We start from the raw sequence: 17,820 nt of genomic DNA on the forward strand, positions 1-17,820 counted from the left end.
ATTGATTTAGTCAGTGGCAGTACATCAACCGTGTTACAGTTTAAATTCTAAGGTAAAAAATTTCTATCAGCTGTATTCGTGTACTTTAAGTAAAGGCAATTTTGTAAAAGCAAACTTAGACCATATGTTCAGAAAAAAAAGACACTGACATTTGAAAATGTCATTTTTTTTCTGAATTAATGGTTTAAAAATGTGAATGAGAAGATGAAAACTAGCAATATGTCTGAGCAAATACAAAGCCATTGAATTGATGGCTTTTTATATTGTTTATTGAAGACTGGAAAGAATAAAAAAGCTCCAGATTAACCTTGTCTACAATACCGTCATTCTTAGATTGTGTTTGAAAAGCTCCAGGAACAGGACCCTCCCTGCCAAGTGCATACTGATTCTAGACCTCCCACAAACATTTGATTTAGTGTTTTCTGTGACGTTGAAGAAAGGTTTTTCAATTTGTTTTCTGAGAGCTGTCATGGATTTTGCAGATCTCTAAATTGGCAACAACCAATTTAAATTATACTTATCATTTTTCTTAAGTTTTCTTTAAAATTACTATTTATAAATTGTACTGGCTTGCCAAGTAGGATAATTGCTGTGGCCTTTATGATCTCTCTATACTGCGACGATTTTATATTGTGTATTCTTAAGCTATCAGTCAAATCTAATTTTACTCTTTTTTTCCCTTCACAATCTCTTACGTAGGCAATCATGGCCAACAAAAATCGATGTACCCCAGGACCTGGAGGATGACCTTACAGCTTCTCCTCTCTCCCATGCAACTGTTCCTCAGTCTCCAGCTCGCACTGCTGAAAATGTTCTTAATGGTCACAGAAGTAAGGCACTTGGCGATTCAACAAAGAAAGAGGATATCCCTGAATTAGCTGGGCCAGCACTTTCAGTGGTTCCTTCAGTGAGCTTAAAACCCACCACTAGTGGCCGGAAGTGCTTGTTTAGAGTAGAAGAAGATGAAGAGGAAGATGAAGAAGATAAGAAACCCATTTCTCTTTCAACTCAAGTTGTTTTGCGCCGCAAGCCTTCGGTTACAAATCGTCTCACTTCCAGGAAGAGTGCACCAGTCCTCAATCAAATATTTGAGGAAGGGGAGTCAGATGATGAGTTTGACATGGATGAGAACTTACCCCCAAAGCTTAGCAGGTTAAAAATGAATATTGCTTCACCGAGCACAGTGCATAAGCGCTACCACAGAAGGAAAAGCCAGGGTCGGGGGTCTAGTTGCAGTAGCTCAGAAACTAGTGATGATGACTCAGAAAGTAGGAGACGGCTAGATAAAGATAGTGGGTTTACATACTCCTGGCATAGACGGGATAGTAGCGAAGGGCCACCTGGAAACCAAGGAGATGGTGGTGGACAGAGCAAACCAAGCAATGGAAATGGAGGCGTAGACAAAACAAGCCCTAGTGATAACAACAAAAGTGGGGGAAGTCCCTCCACAGGCTCCAGTGGTAGCACTAATAACACTTCAGGTTCTACTCGTAAATGTGCTGGATCTGGAAACTCAATGCAGTTATCTTCTAGAAGTGCAGGGGACCTGGTTGAAAGCCTAAAATTGATGAGCCTTTGCTTAGGTTCGCAGATTCATGGCAGCACTAAATACATTATTGATCCTCAAAACAATTTGTCATTTTCCAGTGTGAAAGTGCAAGAGAAATCAATGTGGAAAATGTGCATAAGTTCTACTGGGAGTGCAAATCCAGCTTCATCGTTGGGCAGCATAAAATTCTTTTCTGACCAAATGTCAGACACAGCAAATGAGTTGGAACGGATAAAGAGTAAGAACTTGAAAAATAATGTGCTACAACTACCTCTCTGTGAAAAGACTATATCTGTGAATATTCAGCGGAACCCCAAGGAGGGACTGCTGTGTACCTCCAGTCAAACTAGTTGTTGTCAGGTTATTTGACAGTGACCTGACTTAATAGCTCAATCTACTTGACAACACCATTCTTCCTGTTCAGAGCTGTGAACACCTTATTTCAATGAACCCCTTTTTTTGTCTTAATATTTTAAAGTGGGCTTTATGAGCAGTTATTTATTACATTTAAATTTTGTGTTTGCTTGATGGTATGACAATGCATGGTCTTTGTGCATGCTGCTAGCCAATACATCTTTCTTTCCCAACATAATAGACTATTTTATTGTGTAATTTTTACACACATAATTTTACTATGGAAGATCTGGATTAAATTAAAATGTATATCTGGATCCTAGTGTAAATGTAGCACTTGGAAGTTTCATATTCTGCACTTAAACTAGAGAGAGAGAGAGAAGCTTTTGTTTGCTTGTGAAATGTTAATTCTTGTTCTGACCTTCTGTGATATCTAAAATATGTGATATGTGGCATACTTTTGTGTGTCTGAAACAGAACCAAAGCAATAATGTTTTGATGCTGAAAACTCCTCAGGGAGCTTTCAGATGTTCCAAGGCTTGTACAAAGCAAAGATGCACTGAAAATTAGTGATCTTAAACTATGATTTTAAACCCACACCTATTTGTCTTAAGCTATATGGTTAAAGTTGTGGCTCAAAATCAAACTGAAAAGATCTTGTTTTCCTATAGGCAAGATTTTTTTAAAAAGCAACTAGATTTGTAAGGCAGCTTTTTCCCATAGAAATGTGTTAATATTACAAGCAGACAATCTTCTTTTTTTAATATAACAAAGGTAAATTATAAAAGTCTACTTCTGAGTTTTTACATTCTAACTGAAAATAAATAGTTTGTATACATTACTTCCGTTAGTAGTAGTCTATCATGACAATTACCTTAAATATTTTAGTATTTCTTATTCTGAGTGTGACCCTTAGATCTCAAAATGCAATAAAGAATGGAAAATGTTTAAATAATTGGATGCAAATTTAAATTAATCAGTATTATTGTCCGATAAAAATTTTCCTCATCATTAGACTTTTTGGCTCTTGTCAGGACTTAATATGTTGTGTTGTCTCCTGTATTTACTCTGTTTTGTTGATTTCCCTCAGTACTCTCATTTTCTATTAAAATCAAGGCCAATATTTACAAAAACTAAAAATTGGGCACATAAGAAAATACCCTTCCACGTTCTTTAAAGCTATTAGCTTTTCCATTTTGTGTCCCCATTGCCATTAAAATAATGGCAAATTCGTGTGTTAGAATATTTCTGTACAAAAGGTTACTTTTGACCAGATGAACTAACTTTTTTGTGGAATTTTATTATCTAGAATAAAATATATTGCAGATTCCTAATTTTGGGAAGGGCAAGAATGTTTTATTTTTTCATGCTGTGCACTGGGTCTTCAAAGCAATGCTAGTAAAAATTGGTGGTATTATGTAGCAGCACCCCAGCCAGACATTGAATGGTCTGTGAGGAGTTTACACTGTTTAGCATATTGTAACATTTTTACACAATGGTCAAATACAATGCATTTCATGGATACCGTAGAGCGAGTAGAGCACCAAAGAACTGCATTACATTTGGTCATAATCTCTGTAGTTCACACTGGCTTTTCTTAATTAGTATGATACATTTTATTAGGACAATCTATATTGCACCGAGTACTTTTACTGGCTAGCCTAGCTAGGGATTATCCATTCTGCTCCCTAAACAAAACAAGTGATAACCTTTTTTTACTTTATGGAACTTTTCAGTTTTAAGCTACAGTTGCAGTTCAGTCAGTGTGATATTTATAAACTGAAAGCTACAAGAAGAGATGTGTGGGTGAAGCCATAGAACACATTTGCTTGATATTTTTGAGCAGGGATCTTATAAAGGGCCAGAAATAAGATGTGTGGTTCACAGACAGTGAGCATAACATCTATATTAAAAGTAAGAGAAAAGTTTATAAAGGGCATTGGCAATAAACTATTGCAGCTTTTTTCTCCAAGTATTGTAAATACTTTCCTGATATTATGTACAGCCTTGGAATGGCACCTTTTAACTAACCCCAGGTGTATTTTGTTTCCAATGTTTTTATATACAGATGTATATATGGTGCTCACTTTAGAACAGCAGTGTTGACCATTTATGCTGCATAGCTGTATTATAGCCTTATTAGTTGTGTATGGTTGGTTGAACTTCTGGGTGTACAAAAGTTAGTCTGAGTGTTATCCTTTTATCCATTTGTTCATAGGTGAATGATTGTGCATGTGTTGTATGTTATATTATGTTGTCATGTAAAAGGAAGGGAGAGAATAACCACTACATTAAAATAATATTGGACCAAACTATTTAGAGCGAGTAAACAGTTTCTTGTACCCCTTAACCTGTCTTTAAAAGTTGCATATAGTTATGGTAGCATATAAATTAAATATTGTGGAAAAACAATTAGTCTTGTATTTTTCTCCGTGTGTATATATAAATGTACCTTTAGAAACTTTATCTGTATTTAAGATGTGACAATCTTGACACAGAATTTTAAGCGTAGCAGTAAAAATAAAATAGAACAGAATTAAATAACTTCTCACCAAGAAAGAATGTGTGTGTTAAGAGGGTACAGAAATATCAGCTGATCTTGTCGGTTGCTTCCAGCAATGTTTGGCTTTCTTCATTGTGTAAACATTCACGGTGTGTGTCAGAAATGGAAAATCCAGTTAATAAAAATGACATCTTGATTGGTGCATAAACTTTGTTTTCCATGTCAACTTTATACAATTTGCTAAATCAGACTATTCATTCTACACTATGGGGTGAAATAAAATCTCTTCTGCTCTAGTATCACTTATCAGAACATATGAAGTGGTGGTGGTGGTGTCTGGTCCAAACAGATGGGGAAGTCTTTGCAACATGAGGCTAGATTCACGGAAGTGCCTAAAGTAGTAGTTAGGCACTACTGACATTTACAAAACCACCACTCAGCTGTCCCCTATTCCTCTAGGTGCCTAAATTTTCGCTGGTTGGGTATGCGCAATGTCATCTAGCTGCTCAGCAGTGAAGCTCATACTTATGCCCTAACAGGCTTGTCAGTCTAAGCAGGGTCTGTCCCAGTAGATGTGCTCAGTGCATGCTTAACCTGCACAAGAGACAGCAGGCTACAAGCAGACTGGGAATTTTGGGGTCTGGCTGGTGGCTAGGGTACTTGGGATGAGGGAAACCCAAGTCTGAAGCCCTGATTTATAGCATGAACTTGAACCTCACACTTCCCATAGCCAAAGTGCCCTAACCACCGGACTACCAAACTCTCTCTTTTTCTGGCCCAATAAATATTTATTTTTACAAAGTGGAACAGCTTCGGAAGAGATTGAGATGCAGAGTAGCTAATAGCCAGCTGGTTGGGGCACTCCTGGGATGTGGGAGAACTGGGTTCAAGTCCCTGCTTCAAATCAGGCAGAGCAGGGATTTAAAAGCAGGTCTTCCATGTTGCAGGAGACTACCCTAACCACTGGGCTATAAAGGGGATAGGCTTTCCTTCTCTACTCCCCCCACCCCCTGTGCAGCTAAGCTGTTTTAGGTGCCTAATTCCAGCTGAGGGTTCGTGTCAGAATTCTGAGCAAAGGAGAAGGCATCTCCCTCCAATTTGGAGTTAGGCCCTGCCCCTTGGCATTTCTTACTGGCTAGTTTAGGTGTTCACAAGCTGAGGGGAGAGCTGCCGATCTTCTGTACCTCTCCCTACACAATGCATGGTGAGTCTGGGTGCTTATCTTGGACCTGTGAATTCCAGTGGGTACCAGGGCACTTGATGAGTTACACATTGCACTTGTGTATACTTAATATGGAACACTAGCGTTAAGGCTACAGAAGAGGTTAGTTGAAAGTCCCATGTTTTCACTTTAAGTGTCCACCCACACAGCTGCATTCGTTTAGTTACACTGGTGCAATTTTGGTGTCTAGACAAGACCACAACTATTTTTTGTGCTTAAAATGTCTATGGCCGGCAACAATGGAAATGTTTCAGAGTCACAGCCGTGTTAGTCTGTGTCCGCAAAAAGAACAGGAGGACTTGTGGCACCTTAGAGACTAACCAATTTATTTGAGCATAAGCTTTTGTGGACTACAGCCCACTTCATCAGATGCATAGAATGGAACATATAGTAAGAAGATATATATACAGAGAACACGAAAAGCTAGGATTAGCCATACCAACTGTAAGAGGCTAATTAATTAAGATGAGCTATTATCAACAGGAGAAAAAAAACTTTTGTAATGATAATCAAGATGGCTCATTTTGACAATTGACAAGGTATGAGGATACTTAACATGGGGAAATAGATTCCATATGTGTAATGACCCAGCCACTCCTGTCTCTATTCAAACCCAAGTTAATAGTATCTAGTTTGCATATTAATTCAAGCTCAGCCATTTCTCGTTGGAGTGTGTTTTTGAAGCTTTTTGGTTGCAAAATTGCCACCTTTAAGTCTGTTCCTGAGTGACCAGAGAGATTGCAGTGTTCTCCTACCGGTTTTTGAATGTTATGATTCCTGATGTCAGATTTGTGTCCATTTATTCTTTTGCATAGAGACTGTCCGGTTTGGCCAATGTATGTGGCAGAGGGGCATTGCTGGCACATTATAGCATCACATTAGTAGGTGTGCAGGTGAATGAGCCCCTGATGGTGTGGCTGATGTGGTTGAGTCCTATGATGGTAACTAATGCTTCTGAATGATGAGGGAACATCAGAATGGCCCTGCTGAGTCAGACGAAAAGTCCATCCAGCCCAATATCTTGTCTTCCAACAGTGGCCAGTGCCAGGTGCCCCAGAGGAAATGAACAGGTAATCATCAAGTGATCTATCCCCTGTCACTCATTCCCAGCTTCTGGCAAACAGAGAACACTTCAACCTCTCTGGCCACTCAGTAACAGACTTAACGGTGGCAATTTTGCAACAGAAAAGCTTCAAAAACACACTCCAATGAGAAATTGCTGAGCTTGAATTAATATGCAAACTAGACACTATTAACTTGGGTTTGAATAGAGACTGGGAGTGGCTGGGTCATTACACATATGGACTCTATTTCCCCATGTTAAGTATTCTCACGCCTTCTTGTCAACTGTCTAAATGGGTCATCTTGATTATCACTATAAAAGTTTTTTATTCTCCTGCTGACAATAGCTCATCTTAATTAATTAGCCTCTTACAGTTGGTATGGCTACTTCCACCTTTTCATGTTCTCTCTCTGTGTATGTGTGTGTAAAATCTTACTAATGTTCCATTCTCTGCATCCGATGAAGTGGCCTGTAGCCCACAAAAGCTTATGCTCAAATAAATTTGTTAGTCTCTATGTTGCCACAAGTATGTCTAACAATTGAAAGGTAACTTTAGCTATTTGCTCCTGGAGGGTTTCTCTTCATCCTCAATGTGTCATCTCACTCTTAAATATCTGAACTTTAAGAATGTAGCATATAAATGTTGGTCTCAGATTAAGCCATTTCATTCTTCTTCTGCCTCCAGTGAACTTGGAGAACAATTGATCACTATGCACTGTCCTCTTTGTAACAGCCTGTAATGTATTTGAAGATTGTATCAGCATCTCTCGCCAGTCTTCTCTTCTCAAGACTAAACATATCCAGGATTTTTTTGTTTTTGGGGGGGTGGGAACCTTTCATTATAGCTCAAATTTTCTAAAGCTTTTATCATTTTTGTTTTTCTCCTTTGGTCACCTTTGTGCTTGTCTGCATCTTTAAGGTGTGGCACCCCAAACTGGACACAATACTCCAGCTAAGGCCTCACCACTACCAAATTACTGTCAATATCTTACCTACAACACTCCTGTTAATATATCTTAGACTATTTTGCCTAGTTGCCAACTGCACATTGTTGGCCCAACTTCAATTTGTGATCCACTATAAATCTCAGCTCCTCTTCAGCAGTACTACCATCTAGCCTGTTAGTCTCCATTTTGTATTTGTGCATTTGATTTTTCCTTCCTAAGTGTAGTTCTTTTCACTTGTCTTTACTGATTTCATCTAACTGATTTCAGACCAATTCTCCTATTTGTCAAGGTCATTTTGAATTCTAATTCTGTCCTCTCCAAAGTGCTTGCACAATCCCTCCCACCGCGGTGTCATTCACAGATTTTATACTCCATTATCCAAGTCATTAATGAAAATGTTGAGTAGTACTGGACCTAGGACAGAAACCTGCAGGACCCCACAAGATATGCCCTCCCCGTTTGACAGAAAATTACTATGTTTTTTCAACCAGTTGTGCACCCATCTTATAGGAATTTCATCTAGACCACACTTCCCTAGTTTTCTTATGAGAATGTAATCCCCAAAAAATAGCTAATGGTTCCAAGATTTTTTCAGCTAGTTCCTTAAGTACCCTAGGATGAATTTCATCATGTCCTGCCAACTTGAATACTTCTAACTTGTTTAAATACTCTTTATATACTGTTTTTAAGCTTATGTTCCTTCCCCTTATTGTTAATATTACGTTAAGCATCTGATCACACTTACACTTACAAGCTGACAGTGGCACAGCTGTATTGATAGAGCTATGCTGCTGTTCTCCCACTGACATAATCAAATCAGCTCAATGAACGGCAACAGCTATGTCGGTGGGAGAGCGTCTCCCCCTGACATAGCACTCTGCTCACGAGTGCTTATGCCACCAAAGCTTATGTCTGTCAGGGGTGTGTTTTTTTCCCCCCACATCCCTGAGCGACAAAAGTTTTGCTGACATAAGTGCTAGTGTAGATATGGCTTTAAATGAAGCCTGAAGCAAAACAGTCATTAAACAGCTACGCTGCATTGCTGTCTTCCATTATTAGTTCTCCCTCCCCACTAAGTAGTGGACCTACACTTTCCTTAGTCTTTCTCTTGCTCCAGGTATTTATGGCATCTTTTCTTATGTTTATGTCCCTTGCTAAATGTACCTCATTTTGTGCCTTAGCCTTTCTGATTTTGTCCTTATGTGCTTGTCTTATTCTTTGGTATTCATCCTTAACAATCTGTTCATGTTTCCACTTTTTGTAGAATTCCTTTTTGATTTTCAAATAGTTAAAGAGTTCCTGATGCAGCCATTTTGACATCTTACTGTACTTCCTATCTTTCCTTCGCACTGAGATAGTTTGCACTTGTACCTTACTGCCAGCACTCCTTTTTCCCTTATATATATTCTTCCCATGGGATCCTATATACCAGTCCTCTGAGTTGCTTAAATCTCCTTTTTAAAGACCATTGTCCTTATTCTGCTGCTCTCCTTCCTTTCCTTAGAGTCATGAAATCTATCATTTCACGATCACTTTCATCCAAACTTCCTTGAACCTTCATATTTGCAACCAGTTCCTCCCTGTTAGTCAGAATCAAGACTGGCTGTCCCCCTGGTTACTTCCTCCTGTTTGCACACTTAGAATTACCTGAGACGAAGCAGTTAGTAAGAGCAGAACAGAACTCTGAAATAATGCTAGCAAAAATTAAAATGTATCTATCAATAAATACAGAATACAGATTCTAACTAAGATGGAGAAAAGAGGGACCAAATGTGATTCCAAAAAGTGGAAGGCATCAGCCAATATTTCCACCCTTCAAGGGATTTTAAATACTGTATAGCATTTCACTGTAAAATTAGCCCATCAGTACTGTCAATCCTAATGACCAATTTCAAGATATGTAGGCAATTATCTATGTATAAATCCGTAATTTAGATTGACAGAACTGTGTCTCAATTTGTATGTCTGAAGCCTAAAGCTTGGATTTACTTTTCTAATTTAAGTTTAACAAGAGGCTGAGGCTTGTAACTGTTCCTATATTCAGTCACACATCTTTTCTTTAGTAGCCTGAAGTATGAGTCTCTTCCCATTAACTGTTTTCTGTTAAAGCTTCAGTTATGAGAAAGTTTCAAATTTAGAGCACGTATTAAATATGTGCTTTATTTCATCACTGATTTAATCTTTTACCTAATGTGCACTATACTTTGATTTCCACTGTTAACCTAACTGAAGGATGCCAGGGGCTTTTTACTAACAAGGTAAATCTTTGTAAAAGTTTAATTGATTCAATTTACTACTGGCACCTCTTCACAGTGCATGTAATCCCCAAAGCTGGGTCCCAAACTGCAGTGTGTAATGTCCCTGACGTGGGAGATTGACTCTTCAGGAACAGCTGATCGAGAACACAGTAAACAAGCACTGAACCATGAGGATGATTGAAAAACTTAAATATTCAAGATCAAATACCATGATGGCTTGCATGCATTGTTGTGATTTACCAACTCATTTATTTACCGGACATCTGCTTTAGGTTAAAAATGGCTGTTTCAAGTGTATTTGTGATCCTTATTAAATGACAGCAAGTCACATTTATTCCTACTGTATCATCACACTGAATTACACTAGGGAGGAATTTGGCCTAATAACTCTTCACGTGTGCAGCACAGAATGAACCTCTGACTTTGTTCACATTAGAAATCAATCTGTTTATAGCGTTTCAAGCAGGAAGGATATAAATATGTAGCTTGTTTTTTAAAAAGTGATTTCCAGTTTTGAATAGAGCCTCAAGCATAAATTGACTCTCCCATAGGTGTGTCAGTGAGCTTCTGAAATGAACAGTTAGAAGTAAATCAAGGAAATGCTTGTTTTCTGCATTCAGATTCTGCTACATTCACCTCTGTTTGTTTATTTGTATACATTTTACCAATATTTTCCTCTCTGGTTTGGGGAATCAATTCCCAACTAAGGAACAGATATATTCACTTGTTTAAAAAAGCATCTTTCCACTACCATCTAATCAATATGGTTATATTACAATGTATCAACTCAGATTTATTTTTCTTTAACACTATGAACTATGCTTTTGTAAATTAAGTAGCGTGGGATTTAGTCATTGTATTGATAAGCTTTCGGGATAACCTAGCTCATGGCTCAAAAGCTGACACTTCTGGCATCTCAGCATGGTGCTAAGGGAACACTGTGCTGGCAGAGCAGGCATCTTGCTGAAGAGATATAACAGACGTCCTGATCATTTGTCTTATGACACTGGTTTAACACCATTTTCATGACTAAATCCTAGGGAGGCATCTACATTGGGCCATCTTAAGTGTTCCTTGTAGTTGCATCTAAATCAGTTTTTTCCTCAGATAACCCCCAACCACACACACACCAATTTTGTAGGAGTGCTAGCACAGAGTATCTACCACATTCTCATCTGTGTGTCGGGGTGGGTGAAATGACCCTTCTCTTTACATACTGCCTAAGGTGTTTGGGCATCATTCGAGAGAAATTATATAAACGTGAGGTGATTATGTAGATTTTGTTCCACATCAGAAGTTTTGCAAACATTAACAGAAAGGGTTTGTGGACCAAGCACTGGCCCATACCAAGTTGCTTTTTCATAAAAATAGAAACGCTTCTTGCCCTTAGAGCAGTTTGCTACATGTGAATATTTTTTTAAAATGAAATACACCTCCCCTGCCCCCAATCTCAGTTCTACACAGCGTAGGGATTTTTCATGGTACAATGCTATCTCTACTGCACAGCTTCTGCAGAGTACTGTTGATGTTCTTTATGTCCTGGGGAGGGTGGGATTTCCCTGTGGCTCACAGAACAGCTGTATGTTTGGAGGAAGTTGGTCAAAGATGGTATTATCACATCATTATTCCAACCAAATATTTGGAACTGGACCTACTGGCATAAATTTGTGATTATTTGGCTGCTGCTACATTTTTCAATTCATTTTTATTTAAAGAGCCAACACACACAGCACTTTAGCAAAATGATCCTGTAAACAGTACCTTAACTAAATTAAATTAAAACAAAACAAAACAAAAAACCTAGTAGTATAGGAGGGACCAAATCCCCACAGTGTCTGTCCTCAGGCTCCTACAAGAAACTTCTCATGTGTTACCTTTAGCTCCTTAAGCTGTATTCTTTTCCATGAGCACTAGACATCATTCAGACAGAATCCCTGTAACATCTTATGGGAGGGGGGGTCCCTTAGTTCAGGCCCTGTTTGTCAGGATTCCCCAATGCAGTAGGTTCCATCTTCCCTGGAAGGGTCTCCATGAAATTCCTGACGTTTAAGACTCTCAAGTAGTATCTTTAAACAAGATTTAATTTAAAAAAATACCAGATTGAAGCAAAATAAATGGTCTGAATCACACTGCTTTTACTCACTATGTTACTAGTTAAGTCAGATATATTCACAATGTGTTTAACTGAAGTTACAGCCGTTCCTTTCTATATGGCGTGTTCTCCTTTTCTGTGGTTGGCTGTCCAGTGGCACATCTTCTTTGGTTTTGGATGTCTTGGTCTCCCACCGTCTCAGAGCCCAGACTATCACTATTTTTGATGTTAAAAGTAAAAGAATGCATTACATCAGATATTCCACAGTAAATAGTTTGATCAGGTGTTCCATCTGGGAGAAGAAGTGTAATAGTGCCTATTCTCTGTACAGAGGCCATTGTCCCTTGTATCATCTAACATCCTGCCATGTGGATCTACTTCCAAATTTCCTTTCTCAAAGCCCTAGCATTTCAAATGTCATTTTTAGGTGTTAGGTTGAGTCAAGCTCCATCTATCTTTTTTGTATAGTTTTCTCGCACCATTATTTCTATTCTATATCAGTTATGTTATTTGACAGATTAAAATCCATCTGTTACAATGGGAAAAGATTATTCCTGCTCATTTTTTCAGAGGGAGGTAAAAAATAACTATACCATGTGGAAAATGCAAGAACCAACTGCACGGGGCACTTTACAGAAAGCACAAAAGTCTACATATTCATTGGATCTTCAATAACCTTACTGTCCTCTAACAAAAAGGCTGTTCCAGTGTGATTTTTATTAAATAAATAAATAAATCAAGCTTAGTTCCTATTTATATCATGGCAGAATTATGCTGGGTCTGAAATCAGATCAAATGGATCATTGCTTTTTTGTCAATTGTGACAACCAGAACCTCCATTTCTCTGTCCTCCATACCCAGGGAGGTTACCAAGTGAGCTTCTAGGACACTTAGAGAAAAATAGACGTAAGTGTGATTACAACCGGGCTCTGTGGTTTACTTAGATTTTACTTTTGCAAGCACAGCACTCATCTTCATCCTTTATCTCCATGCATATTTATATTGGATTTTTTTGAATGGATTTACCACTCTAGTGCTCTAGCCTGTCATGTCTTTTGACAAAGTCTCCCTAGCAACCCTTGTCAATGATCCTATGGTAACCTCCTTCTTGTAGCTTCCCTCTTAATACCTTGGATTAAAAAATAAATATTCATCCTAATATTTTTAGCTGGCAATACAACTTTACTTTGTTAGGAATTTTCATACAAACTGTCTTCCCAAACTGTTTACAGAATTACACAAGACTGTTATAAGGGAGAAATAAAAACAACAGAACAAGAGAGAGATGAAGATGTATAGGTAGAAAGATTTCTTTTTCCATCAGGTGAGGTATGGATGAAGTCAATGAGGCAAAAAAGATACAGTTCCAGAGTTCGAGATGGAGAAAAACTCCTACACCAAAGGGGATGAGACTGGATAAAAGGAGAGACAGCTGACTGCTAGGAGACGAGAGGAAGGGAATGGAAAGAGGTCTATGGCAAAATACTACTTGAGAGACAAGGTGCATGAGGTACTATCTTTTATTGGACCAACTTCTGTTGGTGAAAGTGACAAGCTTTTGAACTACACAGGTCTGTGTTGGTCCAATACAACATAGTACTTCACCTACTTTGTCTCCCTCATAGCCTGAGATCAACACAGCTAAAAGAACACTGCAAACAAAATATTACTTAGCATTTTATGGGGTAACTAATCCTGCACAGCAACTAAATTTAAATTTCTTTACTATGTTTGTATGGCTCCTAGATGCCTCTCTGGGGACCCTCTGCACTACTCTAATATAAATAATAATAATAATCCCTATGAGATAGGTCATTGTTTCTCAAGCTTTGCCAGACTTGGTCCTCCCTACTGTTTTTCTGATAAGGGAAGGGCAGGGAGGTCACAACCCCTTGACACCTACTCATGACTCCCAGGTTGAGAAACCAAGAAATAGGTATTAACCCCATTTATAGATGGGAAAACTGAAGCAGAAGTGATAGGATTTGCCAAGGTCAGCGGGAGAATCCATGTTAGAACCTCAGGATTTATTTCCAACATGTACTTAAATCCGTACTACGCCTCCCCCTGGTGGGCTAAAGTAAGCAGGAGGATTTTAAAGACCAGAATGACAGGTGAGCAATAGTCAAAAATACTCCTTGATATAAAATTCATCAATGAATATTTTTGTTATGTTCTCCAGGTGGCCAGGATCAGAACCTCCTTCCCACCCATGTATGCTAGAAAATCAGGAAGTTTGTAGCCAGCTTCAGTGGCTCATCATCCAAGCCAGTGTTCTCCAGGAAGCCCATTTCACTCACCCAGATTTCTGGTTTCTCTCTCATTCCCTAACTAGTTTACACTACTCAAACCCAGTGGAAGTAGGAGGTTCACAAGTTCAGGGCAGGTGTTACGGAGTGCCACGTGGGACAATTGCCCAGAACCCAACACTACAGGGGCGGCCCGTGAAGCTAAGCTACATGCTTCAGCCCCTGGTGGTAGGGCTTCAGACAAGGCTAAGTGAAAAACAGGCTCAAGTATCACAGAGAAATGTAATTACAATATTTATATTCCAGTTGATTTATTTTATAATTATATGGTAAACAGGAGAAAGTCAGCAATTTTTCAGTAATAGTGTGCTCTGACACTTGTATTTTTATGTCTGATTTTGTAAGCAAATAGTTTTTAAGTGAGGTGAAACTTGGGGTACACAAGACAATCAGACTCCTGAAAGGGATACAGTAATGTGGAAAGGTTAAGAACCACTACCATAGAGGGGCGGTGCTCATGCCTCATGGCTGTGGCCCCTCCCCTGGTTATGTGAGGTGGTGCTGCCACCCACCCCCCTCAGTTCCTTCACATCGCAAGCCTGTAAGATGAGACACCAGTACAGAAGGGAATATATGTCTACATAACATCTTGAAGAACCACAGTTACAGTAAGTAACTGTTTCTTCCTCTTCGAGTAGATGCAGATGTGTATTCTACTTAGGTGACTTACACGCAGCATCCCAATCCAGAGGCGGGTCTTAGAGTCTATTGAAACAGGGATCACAGGACTGCCCTTTCGAGACCTGTGTCTGCTTTGCAAGATGCGGTAATAGCTTAATGGTCTGTAAATATACGCATGGATGACCACATGGCTGCCTGCAAATGTCCAGTATGGAAATGTCACTGAGGAATGCTATCAATGTTGCTTGTACCCTCATGGAGTGAGCCCGTATCCGCTGAGAAGGTGTAGCCAAAGCTATCTCATATGCAGTCTTGATTCAGGATGTTATCCATCTAGAGATGGTCTGTGCAGAGATCACTTGCCCCTTCATGCAGTCCACAAATGACACGAACAAGTGAAGTGAAGCACAAAATGGTTTAGTCCTGGCTAGATGGAAGCACTGTTCTTCCGAGGAAGAGTGTGGTTTAGGGGAAAACACAGGTAAATACATTGCCTGAGTCAGATGAAACTGAGAGACCATTTTGGATAAAAACTTTGGGATGGTCGAGCAAACACAACATGATGTTGATGTCGGCAAGAACCTCCTTTGTGGAGCCACCCCCGAGTAACCAATCATCAAGGAAGTTGTGAATTCCTTTCCTCCTGAGATATGCCAGGACCACAGCCAGGCATTAGGTGAAGACTCGGTGGGCAGAAGAGAGGCCGAATGGGAGAAGCATACACTGAGTGATGTTCTCTTACCACAAAACAAAGTAACTTCTTGTGGCTTAGTAGAATTGCTTGGAGGTCCAGAGCAGCAAACCAGTCGTTATGAGACAGCATGGGGAGGACAACCGATAAAAGTGGATCATGCAGAACCTCGTGTATTTGATGAACTCGTTGATGCCACAAAGGTTGAGGATGGATCTTATCCCGCCCTTGATTTTTGGTATCAGGAAGTACCGGGAGTAGAAGCTGTGGCTGCAGCCGTTCCTGATATCCATTACCCATGTCAGCAGAGACCTGATCTGCTCAATAAGCAGCATCTTGTGAGAGTGGTCCCTGAAGAGGGACAGGGAGGAGAGGTGGGAAGCAGGCATGGAAAGGAACTGGATCGTGTGGCCGATCTGACAATGTCTAGGACGCAGCTATCAGAGGTAATTAATTCCCAAGCATTGTAAAAATGGGGCAGCTTGTCCTCAAAGGGACAGGGGGACAAAGATGGTGGAGAAATGACTGGACCACTGCTTTGAACTAAGGAGTCAAAATGGGTGCTTAGCAGGTGCCGGGGGAGGGTACCCAAAGCCTGAGCCCAACTGCTTCCTCTTGTGGGATCTATCCCTTTTTCTAGGGTAGTCCCACTGCTTTTGGGGGGTGGGGGTGGCGGGGGAGAAGGCTGCGCAAGGAATGCTGTGGGCGATATTGCTGCTGCTGAGCCCCATAGTGGTGTCTTCCTGTGGAGGCATGTACACACCCAAGGATCTTAAGTAGCTCTGGAAGCCTTAAAGTAGGGCAAAATGTCATCTGTCTTGTCCAAGAACAACATACGTCCATCAAAGGACAAGTCCTCAGTGGCTTGCTGGATATCCAAACCTATCCGAGTGTTTTGCGACCAAGAAGCCCTCCTCATAATTAACACTGAGGCCATCACCCTTGCCGTGATATGCGCAACGCCAAGGGTGGACTGCAGGGATGTTTTGGCCTCCAAGCAGCCTTCTGCAACAAATGCCCAAAACTCCTCATGCGAGGCCTCAGACAACTGGTCCACGAATTTAGACATGGCTGACCAATTCAGAAAATCATACTTGGACAGCAAAGCTTGTTGATTCGCAATCCTTATCTGTAGGGATGATAAGGTATAGCTCTTTCTGCCCAGAACATCCAACCACTTGAAGTCTCTGTCCTTGGACAGAGACTTCAACCTACCCTACCGGGCCTGTCATTCACCACCGTTACAACCAGGGAATTTGGGGCTGGATGTGAATAAACTCTTCAAATCCCTGCATGTGAATGAAGTACCACTTTTCCATGCGCTTAGTCACCAGTGGTACCGAGGCCGGTGTACTTAACGGGGCTCTCGCCAGCTCAAGGAACACATCATTAATTGGGAGGGCCACTCTCCCAGGGATGGTGGGCTGCAGAATGTCTACCAGTTTGTGTTCTCCTGGATGTAGAGAAATGTGGCTACATGGTGTAAAATATCCTGGTATGCCTTAAAGTCCTCTGGAATAGATGCAGAGGACAAACCAGGCAGCATGGCATTATCTGGTGATGAGGGTGAGGCTCTCGTTTGAGCCACAACTGGCTCTTGCTCTCTGGATGAAGAACCCGGAAGGGAGGACGCCAGTGGCTCTGCAGGGAGGAAGACCACCTATGCCTGGGCTTGCGGCTGACCCACAGTAACCATTGTCAACCTGGTGGGTGACTCCAGCTTTGAATGAGATGAGGAGTGGGATCTCCACAAGCATGGAGCAACCTACTGAGTCCAAGGAGGCCACAGATACTAGTAGCAGATTGGTGGCCAGTAGGGGCCAGGGCAAAGACCTCCATCCCAGCCATGAGGTGCATGCCAACCCTGGGAGCCATGCTGGTCCATTGGCGTCCCTCAGAGCTCACCAGGTGATATGGAGTGGGAAGATGAAAAGCCCCAGGATCTCAGAGACATGGGCGGAGCGATGCCCTAGGGAGCCAATACGTGGCCCAATTCATCCATTGCCCCTGATGAAGCTGGTACCATCAGTATCAAGCATGTCAGTGCTGCAGGCAGTGATGGTCCCGGTGCAAACAGTGGTACTGGAGCACCCAAGTGCATCAACATTGAGGGCGGTGAAAGCTGCCATGGGAGCACCCGCAGCATTGAATACAGCAGGGCCAAAGAAGGTCTTGGTGCCGAGGTCCCTCATACTGATTCCGGTACTGTCT

General features: G+C 40.7%; 1 protein-coding gene across 2 annotated transcripts in view; it reads left to right on the forward strand.

Moving 5' to 3' along the window:
• SNRK (SNF related kinase) overlaps positions 1–4,566 on the forward strand; it is a 79,921-nt gene extending 75,355 nt beyond the window's left edge. For both annotated transcript variants that reach the window (XM_074945598.1, XM_074945599.1), the window contains one exon: positions 700–4,566. In XM_074945598.1, the coding sequence (XP_074801699.1) occupies positions 700–1,918 (1,219 nt within the window). In that variant the 3' untranslated portion in view covers positions 1,919–4,566. The remainder of the gene's footprint in view (positions 1–699) is intronic.
• Positions 4,567–17,820: the final 13,254 nt, after the last annotated feature.

This window comes from Natator depressus, chromosome 2 (assembly GCF_965152275.1).
Source record: "Natator depressus isolate rNatDep1 chromosome 2, rNatDep2.hap1, whole genome shotgun sequence".
NCBI lineage: Eukaryota > Metazoa > Chordata > Testudines > Cheloniidae > Natator > Natator depressus.